This window comes from Hippoglossus stenolepis, chromosome 15 (assembly GCF_022539355.2).
Source record: "Hippoglossus stenolepis isolate QCI-W04-F060 chromosome 15, HSTE1.2, whole genome shotgun sequence".
Taxonomy (NCBI): Eukaryota; Metazoa; Chordata; class Actinopteri; order Pleuronectiformes; family Pleuronectidae; genus Hippoglossus; species Hippoglossus stenolepis.
In genome coordinates, this window is record NC_061497.1 from 3,012,523 (window position 1) to 3,026,013 (window position 13,491).

A 13,491-nucleotide genomic window follows, 5' to 3' on the forward strand; every position below is an offset into this window, starting at 1 on the left:
ATTTTCAGATGATTTCTAAGAGTGAAAATGGTTTTCCGATGCTCCCTTTCCATATGTCATATTAATTCAACAGAATACCGACACTCACCACTGTAATACATCAAATCTTAAAACACACCTACACAATGAACAAGCCACATCTCTAAAAGGAGAGCTACGTTTTTGTATTTGGCTTCACTACAGCAGTGAGTAATAATAACCACTGACACTGTTAAAAACGGTCACTTAAACAGATGGTTAGATAGGGCAAGTGTTACAAAACAAGATATGATGATGTATGACCTTATGCCACTTTTAGGAAGCTGAAACCTCCAGGTCGAAGGGAATTAAAGTCACTGTAAAGCAGCGGTGGAGAACCTTTTTCCTGTCAAGGATTACTTCAATTTTAATAACATCCTTCGAGGGCTGTACTAAATGATTGAACACATATATCACACTAACGTGTCAAATGTGATGAACCGCTTCTCTTTGGCGATGAGTCTGATGTCAGATGGTAGTGATGAAGATGCTGCCACTCACAGCTGGTTTTAGCGAAAACGAGTTTCAGCAAATCCTCTCCTTTGGCAAGAACATTCTTGGCTTTCAATGACAGTACTTCCTCCCTCCGTTTGTCATACCTTATGCCGTAGCAGTGATTTGCTTGATAGTTCTTAGTGACTAAACTTCTAGCAGCTCTGCAGCACCAACAAGGCTCCTTCACAAATTGACCTTTTGAATGATGTTCCACCTTCTTAGCAGTTTGCTCACCAGAAAACGTGTGATACTGTCTCTGACAGAATGGGGTCTTGTGAGAGCCGCTTGTCGGACACCAAAGGCCCAGCATAGAGCGTTAACTTTATCCAGGTGTATTTATCCTTGCTGCACAAACAGTTATTGCTTCATGTTTCTAGCTCTAATGATGCTGAGATTAACATTTTTCATCACTGTGACCACATCCGTGCAAACTAGACACACTGGCTTATCTTTTACGCCAACAACAAAATAATTGTTTGTCCGTTTCTTTTGGAAAACATAACATCCCACTTCTATTTTTCTTTTCCTGACAGTCGCCATGATGATGTCAGAGATTAAGAAACAGCTATGTCTGTGTTTCATTCATGACCTGACAGGCATATAGCCAGAAGGGACCACCCTAGAGGACATGTTAGTGTACTGTTTTATGTTTTTGTATTTCTGACTTGCTTTTTTTGGCCCAGAAATTTGGTTCACTCATTTTTCCCTCTGGATGAACTCATAATTCTGGTGATCCTCTGTCTTGTCAACTAGCAATGACGTAAGGCAAACTACGTCATCTGCAATCATTCCTACCTTCGACATGAAGAAGTAACATAAATAAGATGTATAATATCCCATTGCATAGAATAAAGATGTCTTAGCTGTGTTATAGCACAGTTTAGAAAATGTCTACATAGTATATTAAAACTGAAATGCTTTGTTACCCTCCATGATATCGTAGTATATTGCAACTGCAGTGATCCCAGTCAATCCAAACAATTACTCTTGTCTCTAAGGTTACAGTTGGTCACTGGGCAGCTGTTCTGTTTCCTAAACTAAAGTGTGGGTCCAAACCCATAAACCAATGCAATGAAATGGGAGAAAGTTTTTTATGCTCCTCTGTTGGTTCACTTCTAACGTTTGTTTTTATAGCTTTTGCTGGCTGCCCTGTCAAGAGAATGGCTTTGGCTAGTGCGTTGAGTGCAAAACATTTCTGGGTTGCTCAGTGCACATTCTGAACAACAGAGAGGTAATTAGGTCATTTGGTGTCATCCTAGTTTGTGTCTTTGAAAGGAGCCACAGTCCCAGAAAAGATTGCTGTTGTTCTGTGGAGGCTTTATTTGCCCATGCCCCTCCATTCACAACAGTCTTTAAATCAAGCCAGTTTTAATGGGAACAAAAACACTTCCATGTGTTTCTTCCCCTGTGACATTACGGACACTATGTGTTTAGTGGACTGTCGGAGTGCATTCACCTTCAGGCTTTTAAATGCTTGTTGTGAAGGTAGAAAGTGTCTTTTGTCAGATGTAGATGTAACGAACATGTAGAGCTTTGACAAACAGAGAGAGACACAATGAGAGATGCTCAAAGAGAAAACAAATCCTTAACTGCAGTCACAGCCAAGCTGATCTTCAGTGACATTAAACAATAAAAGCATGTTTCTTGTGGAAACTTCCTCCTCCTTGGAACTAACACCTGGCTGGGTGATGTTCTACATCATGTTGTCATAGCCACCAGTGAATATGAATATGAGAGAGGGTCGTATCTTCCTGTTAACTCTTTCCTCTTTAATGGATAGAACTTTTTGGATTCAATAAATTTCAGTTTTTACAAACTATAGTGTTTCAACTGTATGGCATTGAACTAGTCTCATTGCTTTGGAAAGATTTTTTTCACATTAACATGTAAAGCTTTGAAACATCAGTATGAGTAAATTAATTAAACGCCCCCACACACAGTAGGACGTTGACAGATTGGAGTAAAGAGAGACCACAGGACAGCTTCACTGAGATATGTAATTAAAGTAATGGCATATTTTCCAACACAGTTTTCACTGATAAATGCATAAAAAGTCAGCTAAATGCATGTATGGTATTCTGAAGAATATTGAAAAACACAGTACCTGTCTAAATGCCTCCTGAATTTTCAATTGTGATGATTGTTGCTTTGCAAATGTGTCTGTTGTATTTCTTTACCCTACTTGAAATTCAAATTGTGCATCACTTCCTGAGCAGACCTCAATGTGTTAAGGGAGTTTTCCTTTTTTAATTCATGTTTTGAGAAGCTGGACATGGAGACTGAGAATTATTTTTCATCACCGGACTTTAATGCAAGCTACATTGAAATGTTCCAAAACGCTGTGTGATGACATTCAAAATAAGTGTTAGAATCTGTTTATGTGCAAAAAAGGATTGGGAGGATCTATATTTCATCAAAATGGAAAAGTCACTTGGATATAATGAGCATAATAGTTATCTTGTACAACATCAACCCATGTTCAGTAGCAGTGAATCAAGTTTTTTTCAGAACTTTTGTGTTAGTTATTCTCATGTAAAACAGATGAGTGCCTTAATTAAACGCAACTTCTCACCCTCCCTGTGACCCTGTGGGCTTGAAATTAACGTGAACCATAATATTCCCCACATTTCTTCAAAGTTAAGAAACTTTTACTACAAAGTGTGACAGCAGCTTATATTTATTTTAGATTTTGTGCCAGCACTTCATTAAAACTACTCCTCGATCGATTCTGATTGACACAATCATGTCTTCATTAAATGAAATGGAAAGAAATCTTTTATTATTATTAGCTTGCTTCATTTTATGCCCACTCTACCTGACATGTTTGGCAAAGATGGGATGATGAATATAATTTTTAAGTGAAGGTTTCATGCAGACTGTAGTGCTGTCCGCCCATGAGTCTGTAATAATGGGCCTGTTGAAGGCTCAAGATGAGGAGGTCAGATTGGACTGTCTCTCATTGCACTATATTTTAGATGTTTTTTTTTTTTCTCTTGTTGAAACGGCGTGACCTGAAGGCTTAATGTTGCTATAATGAACTGTTTTCTTAGTCACCACTGTCTGACTCCGTCTCTTTTCTTCGAAAATGCTTGTTTAGGGCTCTAACCTTGTTCTCTCTCTGTCTTTCAGTTGTCCCTTGGGGATGAACAGTGTGAAGTCACAAGGAACGGCTATGACTCCAAGGAGCTGGTGTATTTAGTTCATATTTACTGCCAGGTAAGACAGCGGACCCACTGCATTTAATGGTGCACTCACACCAGAATGCAGATACATACCCAACCACTCACATGCATGTGTATACTTAAACATAATTATATATGCACTCCCACTTAGGCTCCACTTCACTGAAAAACACCCACACCCACACATTTGTAAAACTGTTTTTATGCTTTCAACTTTTCTCTTAAAAACTTGTCCAAAGTGATTTTTAACCCACGAGTGATGTCTCAGTACAACCTGTGGACATATTTAGCGTTCCTCCCTGTGGGCAGATCCGTGGCTCAAATTCAGACATTGCTGAATCACCTAACTTATTGTTTCAAACATCCAAGTTATGTGGGAATTTGGATCTGGATTGAAAAGATTTCTGGATGTGTGCCAGGATGGGTGAGCGATTCAGAAGAATGTCGGATAGAAAGTGCTTAAAGGGATAGTTCAACGGAAAATTAAAATTCACTCATTATCCACTCACCACTATGCCGATGGAAGGGTGGGTGTGCGCGTTCGTATGAACACGTCCGCTAGCATCGCTACTTCCACTAGTGGACTTTTAGGCTTAAACACAGTGTAAATGACGCCGTTTTGAGTGGAATATGAATGTCGGGGACTTGCGGACACACACACCACATGAGCAGTATGGAGGCATGTTATTTAGTTAGTTAGTTTTATTACGTCTAAAGAAGGGGTCACTTTGGCTGCTACACTGTTTAACCCTGAGACTCTTAGTGTTTTGTGGACTCACACACTTCACCCACCCCTCCATCGGCATAGTGGGGAGTAGATAATGAGGGAATTTAAATTTTTCGGTGAACTATCCCTTTAAGTCTGTGACTTCTTCACACAGAGCTTGTCAAAGTTGAAAAAGTTGGCTTAGTTGTCCTCAAAATTCCTTTTGAAGGAGGGATGTAAGAGTAAAGTAATAGCCAAATTATTTATGATTACATCATATACAAAGTTTTGCAAGAAATTAGATTTACCCAAATTTGGGCAAAGCCTTTAAGTAGAACGCACACGAGCAGTGGCTGCTCAGAAGCTTTGCCCCGGCCTCCTCCAGTGACATTTTGGATTCTGGTTTCATGCATATCCCCCAACAGATCATACTCCATATGCACAACCTTGGCAATGCCACACAAGTATGCAACCGTGCACTTGGAAATTCCAACTCCTCACAGCCATCGGAAAACTGCTACATCTACACCAGTTCTCTTTGGAAAAGGGCAAAAAAAAAATAACTGGCTAAGAGTTGTCCTTGAGCTTTGCGCTTAGAGCTTTAAACCAAGAAAGTAGCACAGCACTGGGAGACTGGTTCTGCTCCACAAACCCAGAGAAGGGGGGTTGACTAGAAGCACCATCTGAAAGTTGGACAGGAAACCATAAAGACTTCCCCAAGCCCACAGAGCCCTTCCAGCGGCGGCTCTCCCAGCCAGCACTTTTCAAACAGCACTAGAATCAGTGGGCTGAGTGGTGCACTGTAGTCCCAGTCGCACAAGCCCTGGCCTCTGTACAGACAAATCTTTCCAGGCCAAATCAAAGCGAAGACTTTTTCCACCACTAGTCTCTCTCAGTGGGGTTTTGGGGTTTGGAGCCCTTTCTCACTGGATGAAAAAGAAACAACAAATCCATGGAATCGCTCTTAGATTTTTTTTTTCTAAAAAAGCAAAGCTACATTTAATGTGGTAGCTTGAGGGCAAAAATCTCTTGGTTTGCACTTGCACTGTTGGCATGTAATCACTGCATTTCACTAGGAAGGGCTGAGTAAGCCACACATGTCCAATATCAAAGTATAGAAGCCCATGGCAGAATTTAATTTTTCAGTTGTTGAAACACTGCCGTTGTATTAGAGACATTAGAAGAAGAGTCTGTGGGGACAAAAATACAGATAATACCAGAGGAAAGTCCCAACAGAGAGGGTTGAGAAAGATTTCAGTGAGACTGTGTGTGTGCTGACAGAGGCCTAAGGCTTTTTATAGACTGGATCTTTATCCACAAAGTTAAACCAAATCAATGAAATCAAGTTTGTTGTCATTATGCAGAATGAGAAAATGTGTCTGAGACCAAGATGCAAAACATTAAGTAGCGCACTACATATATATATGAAACATTAATCAAGACACTATATGCATACTAACATTTTATATAACACACTTCCTGAGTCACACATCCCTATGATTTACCAGTTTTGGTTTAAATAAATGATTAAATTGTCTAGCACATAACAAATAAAATATGCTATAAACAAAATAGTAATATAATAAATTTGGAGTAACTGAGTATTCCAGCTGTCTTGAAAACTAAGGGTCCACATGTGCCATCAATACAATGTAAAATAGTCGTAAACTGGTAAAAGTGTATTTGTCGCCAGAATATCAATAATGTATCGCTTGAGTCAGGATGATGATATTTAGCTGTATCGTCAGGATGATGATATTTAGCTGTCTCCATATTTTGTCCTACCCCTAGTGAATGAAAGTGTGAATGAAATGAATGAAAGTGTCCAGTATAGGCAACCAGAAATAAAATGAGTTAATGAAGTCTTCATGTAGTTATACAGCCAGTCAGAGTGAGATGGATCAGCTATTAAGTATCCGGATAACCTGTGGGAGGAAGCTGTTAAAGAGTCCTGTGGTTTATGGCAGAGTATGGAATAATTTATATCAGTGTGTTTGAGGGGTCTCTGGAAATGTTCAAGGCCTTGTTAAGGCATCGGCTCTGGTGAAGTTCCTGTGCAGAAGGTAGGGAGATGGTCTTCTCCGCTCCTCTGATGACCTTCTATAGTGTCACTATTATTGCAGCTGGAGAACCTAGTGGTGCGACACGATATATCAGCACATGCTCAACTGTGCGTTGTGAGAATGTGAGAATGTTAGAGCAGCGTGATTTCTTGCCTCAGTGCTTCACAAATCTGCTGGGCCCATTTGACAATCAAAGTGTTTTTCAAGGCCCAGGTAACCCTGCGAGGTACCTCGATTTCTCATAAATGAAAGGGTACTTCGCTTATGACTGAACCACCGTGGTTCACACCAATCAGCGTCCTATTAAGAAGGAACTACTGGCAGCTATGGCTGTATCATAGGTGTGACGACAGTGAAAAGTCACTGTTATACCTCTTTTGCACCAAAATTAGCAGGTATATACAGTTTTTTTAAATGTAGGTAAACCCGCTTAAAATGGCCAGTAGAGGAGTTGTCTTTCTGTTTTTTCCCCCCGGTGTGTCATATTAGATGCTCTCTTATCTTGCTGTCTTGCCAAATTAGAGCGTTAATCTATTGTCATGTTTCCATCACTGCTGATCAGAGCCGGAGCAGTTTTAAACCTGTCTACTGCAGTCATTTGATGTGGGAGTGAATGATGATTGAATTTAGTCCCATTGCAGACAGAAGCCAGATGTTAGTGTTTTTTTTTACCTGTGGCTGTATTAGTTAAGAACAATGGCACCTCCTAAGCAGGTTAGCATAGATACTGCTATAGCATCAGTTTCACCAGATCTGGAGAATTTTGCCTCATTGAACTGAGAGAAAAGAATGACAATGAAGCCTTTTCTCCATGGAAAAATGTCCCTCCACCCGACTGGCTCCAGCAACTGAGACAGTGTAAGGTTATGTGCCGGATGAGTTTGTTTGAGATCGGTACTCTAAACGTACTTGCTGCTCTCTATTCTCCACTGTGGAGCCACTGATCCTAAAGGATGTGTGCTTAAACGGAGATCTTCTGAAGTCGACGATCATCTCCTTAGTGTGGTTGACACTGATCATGAGACTATTGTCCAACCTATATTTTGTAAGATGTTTCATCTGTTCTACTGTGGTACCATGCACACATTGGTTAGCAGTAAATCAGGCTGAACAGTCGCATGTTAGCAGAGTAAACAGTGCTCAGCATGATGTGACAGAGCCTGAGGTTCTACTGCCAACACGAACTGACTGCGGTCTGTCAGTCAGGAAATCCAGAATCCAGCAACAGGTAGAGGCATTAAGGGCAAGCAGAGAAACTTTCTCCACTAGTCTCTGTGGGATAATAGTAGGCTATTGAAAGCCGAACTGAAAACTATGGACAGCATTCTAGCGTTGGTGGCTTTGTTGTCCAGGTGAGTGAGTGTTGTTTGCAGTGTGGAGGATAGTGTTTCGTCTGTAGATCACTTAGGGCTGTAAGCAAATTGGAATTAATCCGGTGGTATTGTTTCTTTGATTATTGGGTTAAAAAATGAAAGCATGTACAACTTTATGTAAATCAGCAATCAACAGGGGTGATTTGAAGAAAATCATTACTGATAACAAGCAGTCTGCTATGTTATTGTCGAACTGGCTGGTAGAAATGTCTTGTCCATGTAGCTTGACCCCAGTTATATCATCATTACAAATAAGGGAACAATCGGCATTTGAAGTAATTAATCGTGCAGAAAGTGAATTTTGGAACCCTTCAGGGCAGCAGAAACAAGCTGTAAACACATTAGACTTTAAAGTTGATGTGGTGAACCTTTAAAGATTTGTGTGATTTAATATTTCTAGGCATCTGCAGATTGCACATTAGACAACATAGACACTTACTGACAAACCATAAACAATCAGTTTAGCTATAGTTGAATGAAAACATTGCTCACATTCAGCTCTTTAATCGACCAGTGTGTTCGGTCTTTGTCTCCTCACTGGTTAAGCTCACTTTTTTGTTGTTGTTGTGAAGGGTCGAAGCTGGATTGTGAAGCGCAGCTATGAGGATTTCCGTGTCCTTGACAAGCATCTACATCTCTGCATCTATGACCGACGCTTTTCACAGCTGCCTGAGCTGCCTCGATTGGACAGTCTGACTGATCAGTCAGAGGTAAGCACTGAAAACACACACACACACACACACACACACACACACACACACACACACACACACACACACACACACACACACACACACACACACACACACACACACACACACACACACACACACACACGTTGTTAAATGCAAACTGAAGCTTCCAGGCCTTTGAGCGAAATCCAATACAAAACTTGAATAGATATGAATCTTTAACAGACCTAACATTTTAACTTGATATAAACCCTGACCACATAGGCTTGTTCAAAGATGTTTAGTATTCAGTATTATTGTTTTTTTTTAGGTTTGGGTAACCTTGCTTTGCTTAAATCTCACTCAGTGTGATCAACAGGGCTTATTTCTCAGGAATGCACCATTTGATATTTTGCCAGTTTCTTTTCCTTTTCAGTCTGCCAGTGAAAGGTTTTCTGAGCCAGGTGAAACCTCAGATTGAGGTGCAAACAAGAATGCAGAGCTATCTAATCTCATCTAACTGGTAAAACCAGTTCATTACTGAGGGATTGTGTGTGTGTGCTCTTGTACAACTATCTTTATGAGGACCAGTTGGGGTTTACAACCTACAAAGTGAGGACATTTTGGGAAAGTGAGGACCTTTTGGCCGGTCCTCACTTTGTGACCCCCTTTAATGGACTGTTTGGGGGTTAAGACTTTGTTTTAGGGTTAGGGTTAGAATTAGGTTTAGTTAAGGGTTAGGCATTTAGTTTGGATGTTTAGGGTTAGGGTGGGGGGCTAGGGAATGCATTATGCCAATGAGTGTCCTCACTAAGATAGCTGTACAAACTGCCCATAGTTCAAAATTTTACTTTCACCAGTACCTGCATTTATATGCTTCACTGTTCGATCTACATTTTGGATTAGACATTTTATTGAAAGTGACGCAACCTCAGATTTAGACAAAAACATCTAAGTTCTACTGCTCAGTAACGCTTCAGTGTCAGCATTCGCTTAAATTTGCAGTTGTATGGCACCAAAACCTGTAAAACTAAATTTCCCTTGTAATGTGTCCTCACCACAAACATCATTTCTAGTGGTTTACTGCCATGTAACACTCTTAAGCTGCCTAATTATCTGCACTTATCCCCAAACAAACTCATAAAAGAAGGAACAAGAGACCTTTATCCGGAACTACTACCAAATCTTGAATTGAAACAACAGCATAGTTTATTTACAGTGCATAAGTAGTGGATGGTAAAGGTACTAAATGGTTGATATAATAATACTATAATAATAGATACTAAATCTTAAGTCAGTGTAATGACTTACTGGCGTGTATGTGTGTGTGTTTTGTTCCACGTTAGTCAGTTTCCCAGATGTTGTTAGCGTACCTCTCCCGGCTCTCAGCCATTGCTGACAACAAGATCAACTGTGGGCCTGCCCTCACATGGATGGAGGTAAGGCTGCATGTCCTCTCGGTTTGAGGAGTACACTCTGAAGATGCTTTATTGGGGGGATCTGAAGGCCTGTTTGTCTGTAGTATCACTTAGAATAGTTTTACCATACAGACATTAAAAAAAAAATACTCATGTGTGCAAAAGAAATAACAGTGTAGTCTTCTCTCGTGAACTGCTGGTGAATATTCTCTGCAGAGTTACGCATCAAAGAGAAATGTCAGAAAAAGCCTGACGGCATATTGCAAACTGCAAAACTTGAAAACTAAAACAAAGACTAGGGGCCATACAGTTGTTCTACTTTACTACAAATTAATATCAGTTTCTGTGAGTTACAGGTTACCTAGAAGTGTTGCACAATAATACTATAGTGATACTCTAGAATTAACAGAAGCCTATAGTAGATAATGTCACTATTTCTGCGCCATATCAACTTTTAATTCATTATTGTTGCAAAAAGACCTAAAGAAGCTGATGGGAAAGAATTCTGCTGAATTTACTATTTTTTCATGATGTGACCAAAGAAATCCTGCAGGTGCTCCATTCATCACGTTTGTTTTCCAATTTGGACACATTTTTAGACCATTTTGAATCCACCGTGCAAACATGGCACCAACCCACTTTGATTAACTGACCACAGCACACATGTTTATACAAAGTCTTACATCATTCAGTAGTTCAACAATGATGTGATTTGTGTGTGTGTGAGTCATCCTGAGCTGTGTTTATCTGTGTCTTGTATAACAGGATAAACACAGGTTGACTTTGTGTTTATGACCTGGTGTCATTCATATATTAATTTAACAGCACTTAAAACAACCACAGAAATGACTGTTTAGTTTATACTCATAATATACTAATATATATCTTACAGCCTCAATAAAACCAGAATATCATGTACATTATTCACCAACATTGCCTTTTAATTGCAGGATGATTATGCAAATTCATTCTCTTGTCACTGTTCTGTATTTAGTTTTACCTTGATCATAACGGGCCAGTCTGCCACTGTTGTAATGACTTGTGATTCCTGTGTGTGTACGACAAGGTTGACAATAAGGGGAATCATCTGTTGGTCCATGAAGAGTCGTCCATCAACGTGCCAGCTATTGCTGCCGCCCACGTCATCAAGCGCTACATCGCTCAGGCCTCAGACGAGCTGTCCTTCGAGGTGACAATATCAACATGCTCTCCCTCTGGATATTCTGAGGGTCCATGAGAATTCCTCACATGTATTTCCTCATCTGTTGCTTGCTGCATAAAGTGTTTTTATCATTGAACTTGACAAGACAATAAGACACAACAGGATAAAAAGAACAGAAGGGGCAATAAAGCTGTCTTTTGTGGTACAAATGTTCACAAGTTGTATAGGTAGAAGTTTTTTAATCATTGTCTGGACAAATCCCATTGCTCCCAACAGTACTGACTGAATTCATGCTCTTTTTTAACAAGCACTGATGTTTTCTATCACAAGAAATAAAGAGACAATCTTTAATCTTCTATCTTTCCCCTCTCGGTTGTTCTCTGCAGGTTGGCGACATCGTGTCAGTTATTGACATGCCTCCTAAAGAAGACACCACATGGTGGAGGGGCAAGCATGGCTTTCAGGTATGCAGCTCACAAAACCCCTCTGCAGTTTGGTGGGAGAAACGCACATTCTCTCTCTCTCTCTCTCTCTCTCTCTCTCTCTCTCCCTCCATCTTTTCCTCTGGCTGTAAACTTTTGATCAGGCTGTACTTGAGGTATTTCAAGGACTAGGAGAGAGCGCTGCTTTGTGAAGCGGTTTTCAAAGGCTCTGAGTTTGCTGAGAGTCTGAGCAAGATACAGATTCTCTTGTGCCGCTTTTGAGCAGATTACAGGGTGTGTGGCTCCCACTGTAATGCTGGAACAATTCATATTCCTACACAGTCTTCAGTACCATACTGTAACATTATGAAACAATCTCACCAAATTCTCAGTTTCTGCTCTCAATGCTGATGTTCTTGTTTCTGATATTTTCCATTTCACTCCTAACTGAAACAATGTAGAAAATTATAAATTCAAATTATGAATGATATAATTTAAATTGTTGGCATTCATTCTTTCATAGCATTTAAAAAAGCAAACTGAACTATTGCATGCACTGTCTACAGTATATTACAAGTAATTTTGAAACGGGTTAATAAAAATAGAGTAAAACAGTGTAAATATTCTATGTGTGTAGGCTTCACCAAAACCTATGTGTTCAAAAATAATATGGGCCAGATTTACTATGCGGGACAGAAAACAGCTCAGCATTAAAACAACACAGGGAGCTGCACTGTGTTGTTTAAGGTACCTGTGAGGCAATGAAATACAGAGCTGAAAGTCCAGTTGGGGAAACAGATTAATGCTTTTAAAGGCTTATCACATGCCAGAAGGTTTATAATATAGTCACAGAAAGGATTTTACAACTCTGGAAGGCTGCAACAATTTTATCCTCAATCCCAGCGATCATGAGGTAAACAATGGAAAAACTATGAGTCAGCGTTCAGCTTTTAACTGTGTGACCACTTTTCTTTTTGTCTTGTTGTTTTCTGGAGTCCTCTGCATTGACACCCCTGCTGCAACACCAGACCCTTCAAATTAATGAGAGGATCAAATGTTTTCACAGAGATAATGCACAATATCTGACTAATGTGAGAGCGAATGTTGATGAGATGTTGTGGTTTGTGTGCATTTAAGAAAAGGTGAACATTTTCTTAAAACAGTACTTGCCTGCCCACATTGGACAGTAAAATAGTTTTTGCTGGTTGTAATCATCCTCCCATTCATACAACAAAATCCGTTGCAAAAAAACATCCCAAGTTTATATGATATACCATGTTAGTCAGTCAAATCAAAATGATATAGTCCAAAATAACTGCATTTTAAGTACATAAATTCATCACATTTTATTATCCTTCCACAGCAGCTCAACAAAGAAACACTGTCTGAGAGGACAGTACTGTCAAGCCTCTGTCTTTTTGTTTCCTGTGAGTCCTAGTACATTTTTCAATGTAGTATTTTACTTTTAAGAGTGATATTTTGTGACATATTAACAGTATCAGCTGGATTTGAACCAAAATAGACAAAGTTGATGTTTCCTACATAATCATTTCTTTCCTGAGCCCGATCTCAGACAAATCTCAGGCGTCCTGGGAGCTGACTGCATAATGAGCTACTCCCTCAATAAATTGGGAGCTAAATACATGTAGATCTGTGCCGCAAATTCAATTGAAACTGCAGTGCAAATTAGTGCTGCATAATTTTCTTTGTAAATCTGGCCCTGTGTGTTTTGAGCAGTTAAGTTTGAGCGGAAATATTAATGACTAATTGTGGTTAAACAACATACTGTTATTTGTAGCAAGACATTTTCATTCCAAAAACTTTACCATTACTGCAGATTCCCTCCTCAGTCAGAATCTTTTTCAGTTCATCAACTGAAGCCAGGTTTTGTAGCTCATGTCTTGCTGATCCTCCTCTGACCTGCTGCCCTCTCTGCTCTTCTGTGTTTTGGCTCTGTTCCTATAGGAAGTCGTCCTACCAT

At 39.8% G+C, this 13,491-nt stretch overlaps 1 protein-coding gene across 5 annotated transcripts in view; it reads left to right on the forward strand.

Annotated features, from left to right (window-relative positions):
- The window catches only part of arhgap32b (Rho GTPase activating protein 32b), a 99,767-nt gene that overhangs the window by 60,256 nt on the left and 26,020 nt on the right, over positions 1-13,491 (forward strand). For all 5 annotated transcript variants that reach the window (XM_035178621.2, XM_035178617.2, XM_035178622.2 and 2 more), the window contains 5 exons: positions 3,643-3,729; positions 8,410-8,547; positions 9,855-9,947; positions 10,993-11,115; positions 11,475-11,552. In XM_035178621.2, coding sequence (XP_035034512.1) covers positions 3,643-3,729; positions 8,410-8,547; positions 9,855-9,947; positions 10,993-11,115; positions 11,475-11,552 — 519 coding nt within the window. The remainder of the gene's footprint in view (positions 1-3,642; positions 3,730-8,409; positions 8,548-9,854; positions 9,948-10,992; positions 11,116-11,474; positions 11,553-13,491) is intronic.